The sequence below is a fragment of the Diadema setosum genome, chromosome 1, assembly GCF_964275005.1.
Source record: "Diadema setosum chromosome 1, eeDiaSeto1, whole genome shotgun sequence".
NCBI classification, from domain to species: Eukaryota; Metazoa; Echinodermata; class Echinoidea; order Diadematoida; family Diadematidae; genus Diadema; species Diadema setosum.
The window spans coordinates 6,831,199-6,852,677 of record NC_092685.1 but is presented as its reverse complement, the minus strand read 5'-3'; the positions used below and the strand labels follow the sequence as shown (position 1 = coordinate 6,852,677).

The 21,479-nt window shown below is 37.0% G+C and overlaps 1 protein-coding gene and 1 long non-coding RNA gene across 2 annotated transcripts; one reads left to right on the top strand and one right to left on the bottom strand.

Annotated features, from left to right (window-relative positions):
• Nucleotides 1–6,350: 6,350 nt before the first annotated feature.
• Nucleotides 6,351–9,609, bottom strand: LOC140232357 (uncharacterized). The gene is made up of 3 exons (XR_011901481.1): nucleotides 9,586–9,609; nucleotides 8,540–8,683; nucleotides 6,351–6,396 (listed from the first exon to the last, which is right to left on the bottom strand). It is a non-coding gene; the product is annotated as an uncharacterized lncRNA (long non-coding RNA).
• Nucleotides 9,610–17,932: 8,323 nt separating this feature from the next.
• LOC140226270 (COX assembly mitochondrial protein 2 homolog) lies at nucleotides 17,933–20,865 on the top strand. Its single transcript, XM_072306767.1, has 3 exons — nucleotides 17,933–18,098; nucleotides 19,751–19,822; nucleotides 20,583–20,865. The coding sequence occupies exons 1-3, from the start codon at nucleotides 18,018–18,020 to the stop codon at nucleotides 20,652–20,654; spliced, it is 225 nt and encodes a 74-aa protein (XP_072162868.1). The 5' UTR covers nucleotides 17,933–18,017; the 3' UTR covers nucleotides 20,655–20,865.
• The last annotated feature ends 614 nt before the right edge of the window (nucleotides 20,866–21,479 follow it).

Below are 21,479 nucleotides of genomic sequence, written 5' to 3'. Positions count from 1 at the left end.
ATTTCTGAAATTGCAATCTATGCTGATTCAGTCGCCATTTTGCATACACAATTATGATTTTATGATTTGGTATACTAATTTTGGGCAGAAGAGACTGTTTCCCCAAGTTATCTTTACAAGTTTGAAATGTCATTATGACCTTAATGCAAGCCTTTTTCAAGAAATCCCACTTGGTAGAATAATGCATTATAATATATATACTTGGAGAACTGATGTCTCCATCCAGAATGATTATGTGACATAATGTGACCATGCATCACAAAACCAACAAAACGTTGCCAGACATTGATTTTAGTTAAGTGCAGATTCTTAAAGAGCGGACTCTAAGCTTTAAAATGATGTATCACACAATTCAAATGGACTCCCCTAACCTATCTAAATACTAGAACGAAAGCACACACTCTGGAAAAGTGTGAATTGAGAAAAGAGGGTCTATTCAAGCACTTAATCTTTACCAAGCCGTGCTAGCTGTGCAATGAATGTAAACCACTGGAGCTACCACAATGAAGGGATTATCAGATTAAGCTGAAATTGAGCATGCTCCTTTAACATATTCTATGCATGTTTAATGTCAACTTTCAAATCAGTAGACTTATCGTTTCAAAAGTTATTAGACTTAAAAGTAAAGAGTGTGTAAATAATTTCAAGAAATGAAAAGGGGACATACCTGATCGTTCTACTCTTCCTCCAAAAAGGTTGAAGAAAAACTGCTGAAAACACAATTTCACATTCATGTTATGATCCCAAACTAAAGAATTATGTAGAAGGATAGCTCTTTCAGCAAATATGAAACACACAAGATTGACTCAGTTGACCCATTTCCCCTTTCAAGAGTCCTCACGTAAAATCAAGTGTATGACTTTTTTTTTTGTTTTGTGATGCACGGTCACATATGGAAGATGGTCCTCTATATTCACCTACTCATACTGTGCCTTACACACAGGGCATACAAAGTCACCCTTTGGAGGTCTGCAGATGTCAACAAATATGGGGTGACACCACCTCCCACACACCTCACTTGGCTCACAACAAACCCAGTCTGCTGGCAGAGGGGGCTTGCTGCACCCCACAGCATCACAGATTCGTCTTTGCTTGGGTGGTTTCACTGCTGCTGCCAGTAATGCCCTTAGTACATATCCCTCATTTTTCTTGCATGTACCTGACCAAGGCTAGCTGGATTCAGACCTCTTGTGATCGCTAATGCGTTCTAAAGACAAAGACAAATAATAATAATATTAATAACAATAATAATAATAAAAATAATAATGATAATTAATGAACATAACTATGTATGTATATATGTTTGTTTGTTTGTGTGTATATATATATACAATGTATATATATATATATATATATATATATATATATATATAGATATATACACACACATATACACATATATACGTACATTCATTAACATTTATGTGAGTAAAGAAATACGTAACCAATCACGTGTACTATTACATCTAATTAGGAAATACAATCATAAACATATTCCTAAAAAAGAGTCAGGAGACTGGCTCAACAAATGTGATAATATCAATAAGCAAACTTGGAACATCAACATGCTGAAACATGTAAAATTCAGATTCTAGTGTATGAAATCTATATGTGAATGTCTTATTATAGTAAACTAGTATTGATAAGATATCAACATGAAATCATCAAGCTCGTCTACCTGGTTTTAAAGGACCATTAACAAAGCTGTTGTAAGTAAAAGATGAAGTGGATCTGTAATTGACGTTGTCAAAGTAATAAATGTCATTACTGCAGACACATAACACTAAGATTTCATGTTCTAGACTGACCTTGTAAGAAAATAGCAACACAGCATTCAGAGGAAATATTCATTTCAACTCCCAAAAGACAGGTCAGTTCAACTGTCACACAGACAGAAAGACAGACGAAAGGACAGACAGAAGGACAACCTGAAAATATATAATGCCTCAGGTGACACTTTATGGCGTATCTGAGGCATAAGAACTTCCTGAGAAAATTATTGTCAGTCAGTACAACCATATGAGTATAGTGCCTACAGTTTCATGAAGATAAACCTTTAGCCATTTCTGAAATATGGTGAGAATTGAGTTCTACTCTTTTCTATGATTAACCCCATGATTTTAAATGCGTGTAGGCCCTATTCTTTTTGTTAACTGTAGTACTAGCATACCTATCTATACAATTCACATCAAACCTTTGATCTTGAGAGATTTAGCCCTAGACTAGTTGTTAGTCTCTGTAGCAGATACCATGGTCAGCCAACATAAAAGCCTGTTTGTTGTTGTTGTTTTTGTTTTCTCTAAACTTGCAATTAAGTGTTATGGGATGGACAAATAAACAACCTGAAAGCATGCAGTACCTCTTCACTTTTACATGATGGGCACAAGGAAAGAATATATTAGTACATGTTCTTGTTCACAGAATATTTGAAATAAAGAAGAATGCTAGTCCTGTTTAATTACCAGCGTTACAAAGGCACCACACGAACTTCCATCCTTCTGCAGTGCAGACGTCAGGGACTCATCATGGCTCCACTCACCTTGGAGCTCCCCTGTTTCTTGGGCCCTCTGTGCCATGGAGTGTCTTTACCAACATACAGAAACAGATAAAGGTAAAGGTAAAGGTTTACTGAAGAGCTACAGCCAAAATGCAAAAAAGGAGATAAGATTGAGGTGGTGGGGATGAGGGCTTGACTCTCATTAGCTTCAAAATGAAGTCAACTTGTTGGCATTACTTAAGTAATTGGATCTATTAATAGATGACAACACTCTATTTGTAATTCATAAAAAAAAAATATCAGCGTTGATCTAGACACACACATAGAACATCTTTCTTATGGACGAAAAAATGTACTTGATTTTTTTTTTTTTTTTTGTCCTGGCTTATGTTGAGGTTAACCAAATACCCTATTGGAGATCACAAGTATAATATGTGACCCGCTACAACAAAAAGATCCAAAGGTCGAGGGAGGACAATCTTCTGAAAATGGCATGACATCATTCCCTTACTCTTCTACTCTAATGTCATATTTAGTACAACTCGTAAAAGTACTCAATTGCGGAGATGTCAGTGATTATATTAGCGCATGTCAAGTGGTTGAGGAAATCAGAGTTTCGAGAAAAACACCTTCAAAGTTTTCCTTCCGACGATAACATGATCAAATGGTGGCGAGACAGTTTTCATTGCTTGACAATAGAAGGCACGCTCCCAGCATTAACAAACTCATGAACCTTAATTGAGAAAGTATCAATTAAGTGACAATGCAATAAGAAATTTAAAACAAAGCTTTTTTTTTTATATATTTTCTCGTGCATTTCAGGATTCGGTGTCATTTGCCACTCCTTCGCCATTCATTCCATTTTGTCCAAATTTGGTGACTTTTCCTCAAATCTTATTACAGACATTTTGATATATAATTTAGCTATCTTTGCTATTGCTGGTTGCAATGGCAACTATAAACTGACAACCGTGTCAGTCAGACTTTGCATCTTTTTTATGTTCCAATTTCAATTAACAATATTACACTGTATGAAATTAGTGTTTCTTCGCTGAAACTTTCTGAAGAAGCCAAATGTGAAGTAATAATATTTTTTTAATGAAAATGTAATGTTGCCATGGTTATGCGTTATGATATCCTGACTACAAAACACTCTTGTGGTCTGTACCTCTACCTATGAAAGCAATTGAAACTCGGGTCAATTGAAAAAAAAAAAAAACTGAGGGAGTTAGGTCAATAAACATATTCTCCTTTGATTTGTAGAACTGTGAAAAAGAAATGTATGTACGTACATGACAATGTACTCACTATAACATATTCATTTAATGGTTCATTAAACACCACTGAAATGGAGGGAATAAAAGTTTGATATCAAAACATAACATAAAATCCATTGGCATTCTGTACATTATCTTTGAAGAGACAAGGGGGTTTGTTCTTCTCCTATGATAGTAGTTGCACATGTCAAGTCTGGGGTCAATTGTTAAAAACCTGAGGGAATATAGGTCAATACACATAATAAATGTTCCTTTGATTTGCAGAACTGTGAGTGAAAAATTGAATGTACATGTTTATATACTCACTGTAATAAATTCATTGAATGGCGTACTAAACACCATTGAAATTAATATTCTAAGAATAAAAGATCGATATCAAAACATAACATATGTCTATTGGCATTCTGCACATTATCTTTGAAAAGCTGACCTGAACTTGTCCACGTATACATGATATAGATGGTGTGATCAGATCCCGAAGGGAGTCAGGAACAGACATTTTCATTTCTGGAACATTTGCCACAAGAAGGATCTAGTGGCTCTGTCTAATGTTGATTGGCATAAATGCCCACTTGAATTTTGAAAGGGTCACCTACAGGTAAATAAACCAATACTTTCATTTTAAAGTGAATGACAACTTTTCGTCATTCGTTACAATGTCTAGTATTTCAAGGAGGTATATGTGGGTTTTTTTCATACATCATTTCAACGATTTGAGGATCGATGTATGTGGGCATTTTATATTTTATGATTTTTTTTTTCAAAGCGTGGAATTGGTTCTTTTGACAGATTTCGATCTGCTCAAGCAGTTGATAAGCTTTATCTTCTCATATTTTTTTAATTGCCAACAATTCTTTGTTACTACACAAACCCACTCTTGCTACTTTAACTTGCTTCATGAGAAAAGTGGCATTCACTTGCTGTTCCTAAACTTTACATAAATTTACGTTCAAAATTAAACTCTTGATGATTAGCTTGTAGTTAAGTGCCGTGTGAGTGCATCACTCAAAAGCTAGCAAAATTTAAAGATTAGTTGATGATTAGAAACACATCATCAGTGAGTACACAGAATAATGTTAGTAATTTTTTATTATTACTATTAAGCACCTTTATCTAACAAATCATTGAACACAGCCAGAGGCTGAATTAAAATTGATTTTACAAAAATGAAGAAACAATATTTATATGCAATATAACATGAATATAAAAATGTGAAATTACTACAGGCTAATACAAAACAAGAAAAAAAAAACCGCATACATAGTAGGGAAATAATGAAAGCTTGAGTTGACCTTGGCCATTGACCCTTGACCTTTGACCATAACATTTTCGCAACAATCACTGCCAATCAGTATTTGCATATTCACTAAGTTCCATGAATGATGTATAGGCCTGCCTTGAACCATTTTCGAGATATGAGGAAATATAAAATTTTCACGTTTTCACTCAACGCTTTACATTTAATTTTTGACCTTATTGCCCAAAATATTCTTTCTCTTTCCCTCGCTCTAAAAAAAAACCCCACAATATTATGAGTGCTGATACTCACTCATCTGAGTACAAACCCAAAGATTGTTACACAATATACACACCAGTGCCCAACATCACCTCACAACAATAATCAACGAACTTGTGAGTTTGCGTCTTATGGGTCAACCTCCAGCTGCGCTATTTTGCATGGGTATATTAAAGGTTATGTGACAAGATTCTGCAATTCCTGTACAAAAATTGAGTAGGATTCACTCTTAAACGACAAGTATACCTTCATATACATAAGGATTGAGAGAGTGCAGCAATATTAGTAGAACACATCAGTGAAAGTTTGGGGAAAATTGGACAATCCGTTCAAAAGTTACGAATATTTTAAGTATCTGCGCAGTCACTGCTGGAAGAGAAGACTACTACAGTGTATGATGTCACATGCGTACAACTACATAAGGAAAATAAAAAGAGAATTTCACAAAACTTTACTTTTTGAATAAAGTGCACATTTCTTCGACTTGCTACTGACATATGTTAAGGGTAATATTATTCCCCCTGCCTTCTGAAAGAGAGAAGTCCAGTGTTCTTTTGTTATGCGAGAAAAATGGAAATATGTTGAATTTTCTTTATTCTTTCTTTATATAGTTGTACTCATGTGACATCACAAGCTATAGTAGTCTTTTCATCCAGCCGTGACTGAGCAGAAACTTAAAAAATTCATAACTTTTGAACAGATTGTCCGATTTTCCTCAAACTCTCACTGATGTGTTCTACTAATATTGCTGCATTCACTCAACCCACATGTCTATGAAGGTGAACTTGTCCTTTAACTTTTATCTTAAAGTTTTGTGCACATGTGAACATGCGTTGTGAGGTCAAGACTGGAGCTAATCATCAACTGCTATACGTAAGTTTCATATTTAGCAACTGCGTATGAAAGTAACTAAAGTCTTTTGTGTTGGTAATAACACAACTGATTTTAGAAAAACATTGCCTGCCAAACTCGTGACCATACCTTCTTAAACTGCCATTCCACGGACATTCCACTGTGCAGCAACATACGAGGGTATGATGAAACACATGTCCATAGTCCTGTACATTGATTTCATTTCGAAGAAGATGGAGGTACTCATTTATGACCTAACAAAATATAATCCAAGAAAGAAACAAAACCTTCCGGTTATCACTTTTAAACAAAATCTTGTATTCACAAAATCAAGAAATTATTAAAAATGTATTACAAATTTAGGAGGAACTACAATCATCAGGACTCTGCCCCAGGGTACATAAAAAGTAAAAAAGTCACCTATTGAAAGTAAAATGGATGGCACTGGTTCATATACCACTTTCCTATCTTCTTCTGAGGCTTTGGTTGTCAACATGCCCATGTACTTATCTACTTTTTGTTTTGCAGTAAAATAATGCACAAAAAATGGAGAATTCCTTAATTAAACTGTCCAGCAAATAGCTCAATATTTCCTTCATTTTTAAGACCTTGAGATCTAATCTGGTGGGAACATTCATTTGTATACTTTGTTTTGTAATGTCATCTTCTCAAGGGAATGTGTAATGCTATGGCATGGCACACACAGAAGCAAAAAAGAAATACATTGTATGTATATATCAATATACATAATTATATGCCCACATATATATCTATATATATATATAGAGAGAGAGAGAGAGAGAGAGAGATACGCGGGGAAGGCATCACCAAATTGCACTCCTGTGGGCTTGTTCTCACAGTCCCATTTTTGTGACTGTCATCACCATCATTGCCACACATACTGTATATTCCAACATAGGGAGATTTCAACAATTGGTGTGTAGTTCGGATCTGACCTCGGCAGCTTTTTTTCTGTAACCAAAGTTACATAGATCTATCAAAGTGTCACAAGATATTTCAGACTTCGAAGACTATACACTCGGACTGACTGATGATGAGCAGCAGGCTATAATCATCATTTTCAGAAAATGTTCTTCCCCTATATACATAGCTTTACCGTGTAGGTCTGTATACTCGGCGAGATCTAAAATTCAGCTCCCCTTCTCACACTTAAAAAGCTAACCTCCACAGCTAAGGACAAAGGACCCTCAAATACAACGTCTTCCACAATTTCCCAAGTTAAACGTAGACCTAATTAAAAGTTCATTCAAGGTGGCCAACTTAATTCCCTAACAAAACAGCTATTAAGTTTCCTGTAAACATGATATTCATAAGATGAGCGGACGTGGGGAAAAACCTAGATTGGCGATTGCCTATTTTTGAAGTTACAAGTGGAAATGAAATGGGTGGTTCTTATTATGGTCCATCAAACCAAGTTTTGGTGATAAAAATAAAAAAAGAGGGAGTAATGAAGATAAAAAAAAATCTTCTTTCTCCCATAACATGGGAAAAGAAATACCAATTACGAAGCCCTGAGACCCATGGATTCCCACGGGTGATTACTTATTAAACCTAATGACTATGATCCCCCTCCCAAAATAACAATAATAATTATAATAACAATATAACAATATTAAGAAGAATAATATGATAATAATAATGATGATGTATAGTCTGAAGCAGATAAACGGATGATTCTATGATCTATCAAACCAAGTTTTGGTGATTGAAAACAAAAAGGAGGAAGCAATTGAAGACGAAAATATGATATTTTTCTCCCATAACGGCGGAAAACAAATAGGAATGCCTTGACACCAGCCGTGGATTCCCTCGGGTGCCTGCATGGATGCAAGAGCAGGGGGTATAGGAATATGTTATATTAATATCAAAGTCATAGTGTCAATAGTATCTCCCCGTTTTGACGGGAAGAATCTGTGGGCAGAACTTTCGGAGAATCTCATAAGCGCTTTTGGTAATGTTTCTCTGAATGTTTGTTTTTGTTTGTTTGTTTGTTTGTTTGCTTGTTTTTTCTGCGGGGGAGAAAATGTGTGTGTGTGTTTGGGGGTTGAACGGTGGTCATGGGTAGAAGAGAGCACAAGTAACGAAAGAATGAGAAAACTTTTCTCTTTATTTCATGTTCTTTATCATCATTCTTTATCTATATAATTCTTTATTTTATGTGCAAAATCGTATATATGAGAAAATATGAAACCTCTCAGACCCGTGGATTCCCACGGGTGCTGCTAGTATATATATATATATATATATATATATATATATATATATATATATATATATATATATATATATATATAATACTCAGTACTACACTCACCTCACACATTCACATCAACACACATTGCATTCATACATCTAACAATGCATGCTGGCACATACCTTACTGTTCAACCAATTGGGATGTATGAGGGTTTCAAAGTCTCGGTATTCCAATACATCACCACACGTGGTACCGAGCTTTCTTATGCATGGGCAAGGTGACATTCTCCACATCAATCTCTTGGAGAAGTTTTCTGATGGCACCTGCAACGATTGATCCAAGCAGAGTGAGTAAAAACTCTATTATGTGTTAAAGCTGTGAACCTGATATTTCATACTTGATGCTGTATAAATCTTACTTATACATCTTCACGAAGTAATACTGGAATAAACTACAAATGTATCATGAGGGGTGTCGACCATAGTGATGCACTCTTTTTTTTTTAACAAGGGCAAATGCCAAAATGTGTCTCGCCCTTAAGCGTAGAAGAAACTAGAATTATCACTGAAGGTGATTAATACCCCCGCCCCTAGTGTTGCTTTATAGTATGTGATGTCATGAGGGCATTGACGTTAATACCAAGTTTGTGCACTTGTCGAATTGGAAACAGAATAGTTTTAGTTTACTGTACAATTACAGAGTTTACAATGAGTTCCACAAGGTTTGGGTAAAAAGTGAGGTTACCATGGCAATGCATTGTCTGATACAAACACAAGGGACATTTTGCATAACTATACTTAAAGACCATCATACACACCAAATTTCACCTTCATAGACTAAATGGTTCAATTTGATACAAAAATGAGTGGTTACCATGGCAACACATTTTTCTTATATTAACACATTGGTGTCTTGCATAACCTTTAACAAAAACCCAGGTTCCTGATTGGTTGTTGCTATGGGAAGTTGCCATTCCAGCAATAGTTGCCATCCTAACATCTTTTATTAAATGGGGCCCATACAGGTGTCACAAGTTGATTTTCATGCAGTGGCAGACTTGCAATCCAAGTGTTGGCCTGAAATATCCTAAATATGTTCAGGTAGACAATTGCATCTTCTATTTCCCACACTGAAAGCCAAACAACAAGACTTTCAGCAGCAGCAGCAGCAACAACAACAACAAACAGCAACAACGCCACCACCACCAACAACAACAATAACAAACCTTGTGCAGGTCTCTGTCTTGGTATTTCCGGGGGTGCCCTCTTGTCGATATTCGCAGAGGTTTCTTTTGGGTACAAATGGAAGAAGAATTCATGATAAGCACAAACTAGAATTATCACTGAATGTGATTAATACCCCCGCCCCTAGTGTTGCTTTATAGTATGTGAAGTTATGAGGGCAATGACGATAATACCAAGTCTAACAACTAGAACAATCTGAGTATCTGTGTTAAAATCTAAATTAGATCTAAACTTGTCATTATAAAACACATTTTTTTTTTGTTACAAAATAGAAGGGGACGAAAGTATTATCAAAGAAGTATTTATCACTTGCACCATTCAGATATTAATATTTGATTACCAAATCTGATGTTACAAAAGGAGAAACAAAGAATTTTTTTACGGGAGGGCCTATACTCAAGGTACATCTCCATAGTTTACAACACGCACGTTACTAACCACTGCAACAACCAACACATGCAATCTACAATATCAAGATTTGTTTTTCCTTTCGAGGACCATCAGACTAATTCCAAAACTTCCATTTCCTTATATTTATTCTTCTTCCTCGATTAGCACTTTCTTTGTCTGCACATGGTTACATCAACTGAGTAAAACAATAAAACAAACAAACAAGTATGTGGAGTTTTCCATGCTTGCGTCCACATAATATAGTTTTTCCCGGCCAATTTCGCACTTTTTTCAGTCCAATTCCTAATTGCTGCATTCAATTTAGCACAATTTAGCCTAGATGGCATATTCGGTATTTCAATTGTATAATCTTTTCATTCAAATTCATTTTGGAGCATTCAAATTACCTTTAACATCATTCAAATCAGCACTTTTTCAGTTCAAATTCGTACGACAAGCACCATTTCGAAAATCGTTCATTCAATTTAGCATGATATAGTCACGTGATCACGTACACGCTGCGCTCGTTCATTCGAATTCATTCTTGGGCATCCAATTTCGCATTTACTGCAGTCAATTTAGCAGACACGTTTATGCTTTCATTCCTTTTTTTTTTTTCATTTTCAGTCATCATAGGTATTGTTTGCAAGCATCATAACATTTCTATTTTCGTATTCATTCTTTATTCTGATGTTATCTTTGCAACAGTAATTTCAAAATGCAATGTATGTGTATGTGTCTAAAATGTTCGATAGCATTATTTCATTCACAGATACATTAATCTTAAGTTTGTTTTGACATTAATTGGGAGAAGGAGGTTTCAATTTACATTCTGCATTATTTCTTTCATCTACAGGCTTCATTATTTTCATTTGGTGGGTGCTATATTGCTTTAATCATCATTAGGAATAAAGTTCTTGGATCAGCTCTAGCCATCAATTTGTCAAGGTTATTACCCTCAAATGCTTCTACATATGATTCTTTCCCTGTCTTCTTGAGAGATACGCCTGTATCTAACTCGTGCTGCCATGACTGGACATAAGAAAGTGAAGTGAATCTATGGTACTGGTGCATGTGTAGTTCTGATAACATGTATGAAAGAAGAGGGGCGTTACAGAACAACAAACTTGAGTTATTTATGGTCAAAGATACCTTTACTATAAACTTAACAGTGTGTGGATGAAACAAAAATTCACAATTGAATACGTATAAATCACGGTTCTCACCTTTTCAAAATAGAAATGACATTACGCCAATTTGAATGAACATGTTTGGAATTTGACTGCCCATACGCGAAATTGAATGACTGAAATACCATTTTCCGCCAGTGCTGGCGAATTTGAATGACTGAAGAGCAGGTGCCAATTTGAATGCCCGTTTTACGAATTCGAAAGACACATGTGCGAATTTCATTGATCGAAACGCTAAATTGAATGAACAAGTTGCAATTTTGAATGACAGAATGTGCAGTGACGAGGATTTTCGCTAAATTGAATGAACCTTTTATCAAATGGACTGACAAAAGTGCGAAATTGGCCGGGAAAACCTATATTATAATGGCTGTGTAAGGAAAATGATAGCAAAAACGCACAAGGACCTGAATTTCTTAATATTTTTTCAACTTTATCACTGCAATATTGTGACATATTTTTAGTTATCTGCTTAACAACGCATAGTCATTAGAAGAGCAATTAATACTAAGATGTTGTCATTTTCAAGCGTCGAATCACATCAAAAGACATGAGTTTCGGCTCCAAGGGCTTTGTTTGTCACTCTACTAAAAAGAATTTAAGTTAAAAATTGAAGTTCATCGGTAAATTCACCAATATGACCAAACCGTACTCTACTGTCGCCTCACCACACTCTACTGTCGCCTCGTTTTATGTGTATAACGCATAGGCATTAGAAGAGCACGTAATACTATAGATGTTGTCACTTTTAACGGTCGAATCGCATCAAAAGACATGGGTTTCGGCTCCAGGGGCTTTGTTTGTCACTCTACTAAAAAATAATTTAAGCTAAAAATTGAAGTTCATCGGTAAATTCACCAATATGACCAAACCGCACTCTACTGTCGCCTCACCACACTCTACTGTCGCCTCGTTTTATGTGTATAACGCATAGGCATTAGAAGAGCATTTGATACTAAGATGTTGTCACTTTTAACGGTCGAATCGCTTCAAAAGACATGAGTTTCGGCTCCAGGGGCTTTATTTGTCACTCTACTAAAAATAATTAATGTTAAAAATACAAGTTCATCGGTAAATTCACCAATATGACCAAACCGCACTCTACTGTCGCCTCACCACACTCTACTGTCGCCTCGTTTTATGTGTATAACGCATAGGCATTAGAAGAGCATTTGATAATAAGATGTTGTCACTTTTAACGGTCGAATCGCTTCAAAAGACATGAGTTTCGGCTCCAGGGGCTTTATTTGTCACTCTACTAAAAATAATCAATGTTAAAAATGCAAGTTCATCGGTAAATTCACCAATATGACCAAACCGCACTCTACTGTCGCCTCACCACACTCTACTGTCGCCTCGTTTTATGTGTATAACGCATATGCATTAGAAGAGCATTTGATAATAAGATGTTGTCACTTTTAACGGTCGAATCGCTTCAAAAGACATGAGTTTCGGCTCCAGGGGCTTTATTTGTCACTCTACTAAAAATAATTAATGTTAAAAATACAAGTTCATCGGTAAATTCACCAATATGACCAAACCGCACTCTACTGTCGCCTCACCACACTCTACTGTCGCCTCGTTTTATGTGTATAACGCATAGGCATTAGAAGAGCATTTGATAATAAGATGTTGTCACTTTTAACGGTCGAATCGCTTCAAAAGACATGAGTTTCGGCTCCAGGGGCTTTATTTGTCACTCTACTAAAAATAGTCAGTGTTAAAAATGCAAGTTCATCGGTAAATTCACCAATATGACCAAACCGCACTCTACTGTCGCCTCACCACACTCTACTGTCGCCTCGTTTTATGTGTATAACGCATAGGCATTAGAAGAGCATTTGATAATAAGATGTTGTCACTTTTAACGGTCGAATCGCTTCAAAAGACATGAGTTTCGGCTCCAGGGGCTTTATTTGTCACTCTACTAAAAATAGTCAGTGTTAAAAATGCAAGTTCATCGGTAAATTCACCAATATGACCAAACCGCACTCTACTGTCGCCTCGTTTTATGTGTATAACGCATAGGCATTAGAAGAGCATTTGATAATATGATGTTGTCACTTTTAACGGTCGAATCGCTTCAAAAGACATGAGTTTCGGCTCCAGGGGCTTTATTTGTCACTCTACTAAAAATAATTAATGTTAAAAATACAAGTTCATCGGTAAATTCACCAATATGACCAAACCGCACTCTACTGTCGCCTCACCACACTCTACTGTCGCCTCGTTTTATGTGTATAACGCATAGGCATTAGAAGAGCATTTGATAATAAGATGTTGTCACTTTTAACGGTCGAATCGCTTCAAAAGACATGAGTTTCGGCTCCAGGGGCTTTATTTGTCACTCTACTAAAAATAATTAATGTTAAAAATTGAAGTTCATCGGTAAATTCACCAATATGACCAAACCGCACTCTACTGTCGCCTCACCACACTCTACTGTCGCCTCGTTTTATGTGTATAACGCATAGGCATTAGAAGAGCATTTGATAATAAGATGTTGTCACTTTTAACGGTCGAATCGCTTCAAAAAACATGAGTTTCGGCTCCAGGGGCTTTATTTGTCACTCTACTAAAAATAGTCAGTGTTAAAAATGCAAGTTCATCGGTAAATTCACCAATATGACCAAACCGCACTCTACTGTCGCCTCACCACACTCTACTGTCGCCTCGTTTTATGTATTATAACGCATAGGCATTAGAAGAGCATTTGATAATAAGATGTTGTCACTTTTAACGGTCGAATCGCTTCAAAAGACATGAGTTTCGGCTCCAGGGGCTTTATTTGTCACTCTACTAAAAATAGTCAGTGTTAAAAATGCAAGTTCATCGGTAAATTCACCAATATGACCAAACCGCACTCTACTGTCGCCTCACCACACTCTACTGTCGCCTCGTTTTATGTGTATAACGCATAGGCATTAGAAGAGCATTTGATACTAAGATGTTTAACGGTCGAATCGCTTCAAAAGACATGAGTTTCGGCTCCAGGGGCTTTATTTGTCACTCTATTAAAATAATTAATGTTAAAAATTGAAGTTCATCGGTAAATTCACCAATATGACCAAACCGCACTCTACTGTCGCCTCACCACACTCTGCTGTCGCCTCGTTTTATGTGTATAACGCATAGGCATTAGAAGAGCATTTGATAAGATGTTGTCACTTTTAACGGTCGAATCGCTTCAAAAGACATGAGTTTCGGCTCCAGGGGCTTTATTTGTCACTCTACTAAAAATATTCAGTGTTAAAAATGCAAGTTTATCGGTAAATTCACCAATATGACCAAACCGCACTCTACTGTCGCCTCACCACACTCTACTGTCGCCTCGTTTTATGTGTATAACGCATAGGCATTAGAAGAGCATTTGATAATAAGATGTTGTCACTTTTAACGGTCGAATCGCTTCAAAAGACATGAGTTTCGGCTCCAGGGGCTCTGTTTGTCACTCTACTAAAAATAATCAATGTTAAAAATGCAAGTTCATCGGTAAATTCACCAATATGACCAAACCGCACTCTACTGTCGCCTCACCACACTCTACTGTCGCCTCGTTTTATGTGTATAACGCATAGGCATTAGAAGAGCATTTGATAATAAGATGTTGTCACTTTTAACGGTCGAATCGCTTCAAAAGACATGAGTTTCGGCTCCAGGGGCTTTATTTGTCACTCTACTAAAAATAGTCAGTGTTAAAAATGCAAGTTCATCGGTAAATTCACCGATATGACCAAACCGCACTCTACTGTCGCCTCACCACACTCTACTGTCGCCTCGTTTTATGTGTATAACGCATAGGCATTAGAAGAGCATTTGATAATAAGATGTTGTCACTTTTAACGGTCGAATCGCTTCAAAAGACATGAGTTTCGGCTCCAGGGGCTTTATTTGTCACTCTACTAAAATAATTAATGTTAAAAATTGAAGTTCATCGGTAAATTCACCAATATGACCAAACCGCACTCTACTGTCGCCTCACCACACTCTACTGTCGCCTCGTTTTATGTGTATAACGCATAGGCATTAGAAGAGCATTTGATAAGATGTTGTCACTTTTAACGGTCGAATCGCTTCAAAAGACATGAGTTTCGGCTCCAGGGGCTTTATTTGTCACTCTACTAAAAATAGTCAGTGTTAAAAATGCAAGTTTATCGGTAAATTCACCAATATGACCAAACCGCACTCTACTGTCGCCTCACCACACTCTACTGTCGCCTCGTTTTATGTGTATAACGCATAGGCATTAGAAGAGCATTTGATAATAAGATGTTGTCACTTTTAACGGTCGAATCGCTTCAAAAGACATGAGTTTCGGCTCCAGGGGCTTTATTTGTCACTCTACTAAAAATAATTAATGTTAAAAATACAAGTTCATCGGTAAATTCACCAATATGACCAAACCGCACTCTACTGTCGCCTCACCACACTCTACTGTCGCCTCGTTTTATGTATATAACGCATAGGCATTAGAAGAGCATCTGATACTAGGATGTTGTCACTTTTAACGGTCGAATCGCTTCAAAAGACATGAGTTTCGGCTCCAGGGGCTTTATTTGTCACTCTACTAAAAATAATTAATGTTAAAAATTGAAGTTCATCGGTAAATTCACCAATATGACCAAACCGCACTCTACTGTCGCCTCGTTTTATGTGTATAACGCATAGACATTAGAAGAGCATGTAATACTATAGATGTTGTCATTTTTAACGGTCGATTCGCATCAAAAGACGTGAGTTTCGGCTCCAGGGGCTTTATTTGTCACTCTACTAAAAGTAATTAAAGTTAAAAATTGAAGTTCATCGGTAAATTCACCAATATGACCAAACCGCACTCTACTGTCGCCTCACCACGCACTACTGTCGCCTCGTTTTATGTGTATAACGCATAGGCATTAGAAGAGCATTTGATGCTTAGATGTTGTCATTTTCAACGGTCGAATCGCTTCAAAAGACATGAGTTTCGGCTCCAGGGGCTTTATTTGTCACTCTACTAAAAATAGTCAGTGTTAAAAATGGAAGTTCATCGGTAAATTCACCAATGTGACCAAACCGCACTCTACTGTCGCCTCACCACACTCTACTGTCGCCTCGTTTTATGGGTATAACGCATAGGCCTTAGAAGAGCATGTAATACTATAGATGTTGTCATTTTTAACGGTCGAATCGCATCAAAAGACATGAGTTTCGGCTCCAGGGGCTTTGTTTGTCACTCTACTAAAAATAATTTAAGTTAAAAATTCAAGTTCATCGGTAAATTCACCAATATGACCAAACCGCACTGTACTGTCGCCTCACCACACTCTACTGTCGCCTCGTTTTATGTGTATAACGCATAGGCATTAGAAGAGCATTTGATAATAAGATGTTGTCACTTTTAACGGTCGAATCGCTTCAAAAGACATGAGTTTCGGCTCCAGGGGCTTTATTTGTCACTCTACTAAAAATAGTCAGTGTTAAAAATGCAAGTTCATCGGTAAATTCACCAATATGACCAAACCGCACTCTACTGTCGCCTCACCACATAACTGTCGCCTCGTTTTATGTATTATAACGCATAGGCATTAGAAGAGCATTTGATAATAAGATGTTGTCACTTTTAACGGTCGAATCGCTTCAAAAGACATGAGTTTCGGCTCCAGGGGCTTTATTTGTCACTCTACTAAAAATAGTCAGTGTTAAAAATGCAAGTTCATCGGTAAATTCACCAATATGACCAAACCGCACTCTACTGTCGCCTCACCACATAACTGTCGCCTCGTTTTATGTATTATAACGCATAGGCATTAGAAGAGCATTTGATAATAAGATGTTGTCACTTTTAACGGTCGAATCGCTTCAAAAGACATGAGTTTCGGCTCCAGGGGCTTTATTTGTCACTCTACTAAAAATAGTCAGTGTTAAAAATGCAAGTTCATCGGTAAATTCACCAATATGACCAAACCGCACTCTACTGTCGCCTCACCACACTCTACTGTCGCCTCGTTTCATGTGTAGAACGCATAGGCATTAGAAGAGCATGTATTACTATAGACGTTGTCATTTTTAACGGTTGATTGAGATGAACTTCGATTCAATTAGAACTTAAGAGAATGACTGATTTCATTAAGTGTACTTTTCTGTGTTTTCTGACCCAGCCCATTTTACCCACCCCCCCCCCCAACAAAAAAATAGAAAAATAACAACTAGGCCATACTAAAAGTATTTATTTGAAGAATCTTCTCACCTCCCTTCAAACGCACTTACCACAATGACGATCAAACTCATTGTCAAACCATGTTTGTACAGAATCTTCGGGATGTCAGCAAGGGTGAGTTGTCGATGGACATCCCTCGAGTGAGTGACAGACAGACGGACAAACACACACACACACACACACACACACACACACGCACACACACACACACACACACACATACACATACTGTTGCAACTGTGCAAGCAAAATGTGTTTACATGACGTACACTCGGTGGTGTACGTTTATAACGCAGGGGAACAGGGAATCTCCCACCTCATACATATTCAATAAGGCTCCGGCAGTCAGCGCGCCAGCTCATGAATAATTAATATCTGTGACCTTTGGTGAAACTACTTCCCGCAGAGCATTCTCGCCTCAAAAGTGCCTACCGAATACCGAATATTTATGAGAGGAGGTAATGCCTGCTACGCCTTGATTATGATGCGTACGTGCGTGCGTGCGTGCGTGTATGCGTGATCTCATTCAAACTTTACACAACAGTCCCACATATCAGTAATAATGCTGGTGCCATGATAGTCAATATAGTATACACACTAGATCGGTAAATATTACTTACCTGCACCATAGTCAAGGATGCATCCTGATTTGTCACCACATCTACACACCGAGGAGTGTAATGCAATCATTCGACAGCTGCTGAATTGTCACAAAGAGGTGCGTATGTCCACCTTGACGCGTTTAACCGTTTAGCGTTTGCCACTTGTATTTCTAGTGGAGATGGAGGAAGCCGTAACGTTAGAGCAGCAACCCCGCCCGGGGTCGGGCCCCGGCCGGTCGGCCGAGGAGCTCCCGGGTGCGGGTGTGGTGTGCGTGTCACTTCTTTCATTCAGTCACGCATAAAACGATAAGAGTCGAGTTCAACACCTAAAAGGATCATATAAATTCTACACAATTACCAATGGTGTCACGAAAACGTGAGAGGAATGATCAAACAGTCGATCATTTTTTTGAAGGATATATTTTGAAGGGTATACATGACATGTATTTTTAGTTTTATTTTAGCTGCTGCAGTGTTTAGGGCCTTTATTTTACCACATGTTACTTCCAATTAATAGAGATGCTGTGTTTCTGCAAAAAGATCTTGATTGTCTTATTTCTTGGTCGAATAAGTGGCTCCTTAGGTTTCATCCCCAAAAAATGTTGTGTTCTTACGGTTGGCAACCAAGATAATTTGTATGATTACACTATGAATATTGGAAACACTGTAGGCTCCTACATTATCTTCCACATATGATGTAGATTCATGTAAGGACCTAGGACTGGAGTCACAGTTGATTCAAAACTTAAGTTTGAACAACATTTTCAGGAACAAATGAACAAAGCCAATAAAATTATGAATTTAATAAGATGCACATTTGTTTATTTAAATAAAGATAATTTTTTTACTGTTATATAAAGCTTTGGTAAGACCTCATTTAGAAAACGCCCATGCAGTATGGAGTCCTTATTGGAAAAAAAAAACATACAGTAGCTTTAGAAAATGTCCAACGGAGGGCCACAAAATTAGTACAATGTATGTGAAATAAGATCCTTATCTTATGAACAAAGATTGAGGCACCTCGGACTTTCAACTTTAGCATACCGCAGGGCGAGAGGTGACATGATTGAAGCTTTTAAATTATTTCATAAATATGATCAGGAAGTAGTGCCTGACTTGGGTTTAATAAAAAAATGCACAAGAGGACATAGTAAAAAATTATATATTTTTCGATCACAAACCACTACAAGAAGAAATTCATTTTACATGCGTATCAGGAAACCATGGAATAGTTTACCTAGAAATTTAATAGATACACCCAGTGTCTTCAGTTTTGAAATTGGTGTAGATAAATTCTGGGACAATCCCATAAAATTAAAGTTTGATGCCATGCCACCTGGTCATGACCCAGCTCATCGTAAGGACTGAACCTGGATCTGAATACAGAGGCTCAGCCTGCGTTCAGAATCTTCCATGATCTACATCAGTGACATGTAATTCTACATACCTATGGATACCTATCATAGGTATCCATAGGTATGTAGAATTACATGTCACTGATGTAGATCTAGGCCTAACGTTAGAGAAAAGCGTTTTTGTGATATTACAAATAAATTTACAAGCTTGTTCATCATTTCAAAATGAACTGAAAGTCACATGTGTTTGCCCAAGACAGGAACAAGATGAAAATTCTACATTATTGTAATTAGAAAGAATGGTTGTAGCTGTAGCTATACATGACAAAAACTAGATAGTGTTTCAAGTTACGGTGGATTATCCAAATGTTAACCACTGACACCAATTTTGCATATTTTCTTTCTCCATACAGCATCCTGTGAAGAAATTCATTGGTGCTTGTGATGAATTCAACACGGCCATGAACAAATGCTTCAAGAAGGAGGTAAATAATTGTGCCATGTAAGGCATTGGGTCAGGAAAGCAGGTGTGATGACTCATAATTATTGAGAGGGTTGGCCAGTTTTCTGTCCTGTACACAACTGCACAAGTATTTAACCAAAACCCAACTTGGGCAGGTTTTGTCAGCGTAAAATGAATCAACCTCTAAGTTTTAATGTGGACAAAGTAGATGTCCACAAAATGAGATGAGGAATTCTTACAATAAAATAGAAACAGCAGCCTGTAAAGATAGAAAACCCCCTAATACATGATGTCGTGGAATTTTTCAAAGAAGCATCAATGTCATGGAACAGTGCCTCACACAGTTATCTTGCTTACTTTGGCCCATATATTTATGCCCACATGTTTTAAAATGACAATACATGTAGTATTTACAGCTATAGTAGTAAGATGATTATTGAATTGTAATTGATGTAGTGAATTTCAACTGACACATAAGAATTAAACATGTGTTTACATTCATCTGGCCTGGGGTATAATTTTTCTTGATGTAGCCAGTTTTGGGAGTTTTTCAAGGTTAACTTCTGCGAGTTTGACTGCATTTATTTTGAGAAAAACTTATCTAAAAGCAGTAATTGCTGGGACTGACTTTAGCAAGATTTATGGTAACATATGCAGTTATGCTTTCCTGTATTTTAATGTATGTATTATGTTGTGATATTGCTTGCTGCCAGATAACAAGTTACAATGGAAATGTTGCCAATTTTGTTTATCATATTCAATATCTCTTCTCTTGTTCTCAGTACCACATACGGTTACAAGCCAACAGAGAGAAGACAGAAGCACGAAGGAAAAGAATGGGCTTGGCAGACTGAATGAGAATGATGTGCCTGCAACTTTGTGCAACTAGCTCCTTTTATCATGTCAGCCTAAAGTGATCTATTGGTGCAAAATTTTAAAAGGGAAAGAATATCGTGACGAATACTATTTGCCTTGCAACATTTATTGTTCAGAATAATGATTGGAATCCTAAATATGTTTGTACCTATGTAAATACATAATGATTGATTTGTTCAGCATATTGTAAATAAATTATATCCACTCTTGAATTGCCTATTCAGCCTCTGTTTGATGAATACAGTGTTCATTCATGAAAGTGTGACTTTGTGCGTAAAATCTCCAGAACAACATATGCATGTACAGGGCACTCCCGTTATGACGAACATGGTTATAACGAAATTCTGGTTACAAGGAAGTAAAATTTCAGGTCACGACAATATCCACAATATCATGTTTTTTATTGTTCATTTGTTTGATAATAACAAAATTTTGATGTAACAAATGAAAGCCGCTGGTCGCGAGGACTTCATTATAACAGGAGTCCACTGTATGTGTATTTAAAACCAATATGCATGCATACAATACCGTACATGGACACCCACTGAAAGCTCTAGCACAGATGTGTGTGTGTGTGTGTGTGTGTGTGTGTGTGTTTGTGTATGTGTATTCTCATAAATGGCTTCGCAGTTGGGAATATTGTAGTGCTTTAGGCCCTACAACCAGGGATACAGTTCACGTACTGGGTGCATGCCCGTTTATCTGGAGTACAGTGTATCTAAAACAATTGAGAACTTACCCAAAGGGAACCTAAGGGTTATATATATAATGCATCTGCCTGTTCTGCATGGGCATGATATAAT

Coding starts and splice junctions, on each gene's coding strand:
- LOC140226270 (XM_072306767.1), top strand. CDS start 18,018: ATGCATCCTGATTTGTCACCACATCTACACACCGAGGAGTGTAATGCA. Junction 18,099..19,750: donor TGCTGAATTGTCACAAAGAG/GTGCGTATGTCC, acceptor TTCTCCATACAG/CATCCTGTGAAGAAATTCAT. Junction 19,823..20,582: donor ACAAATGCTTCAAGAAGGAG/GTAAATAATTGT, acceptor TCTTGTTCTCAG/TACCACATACGGTTACAAGC.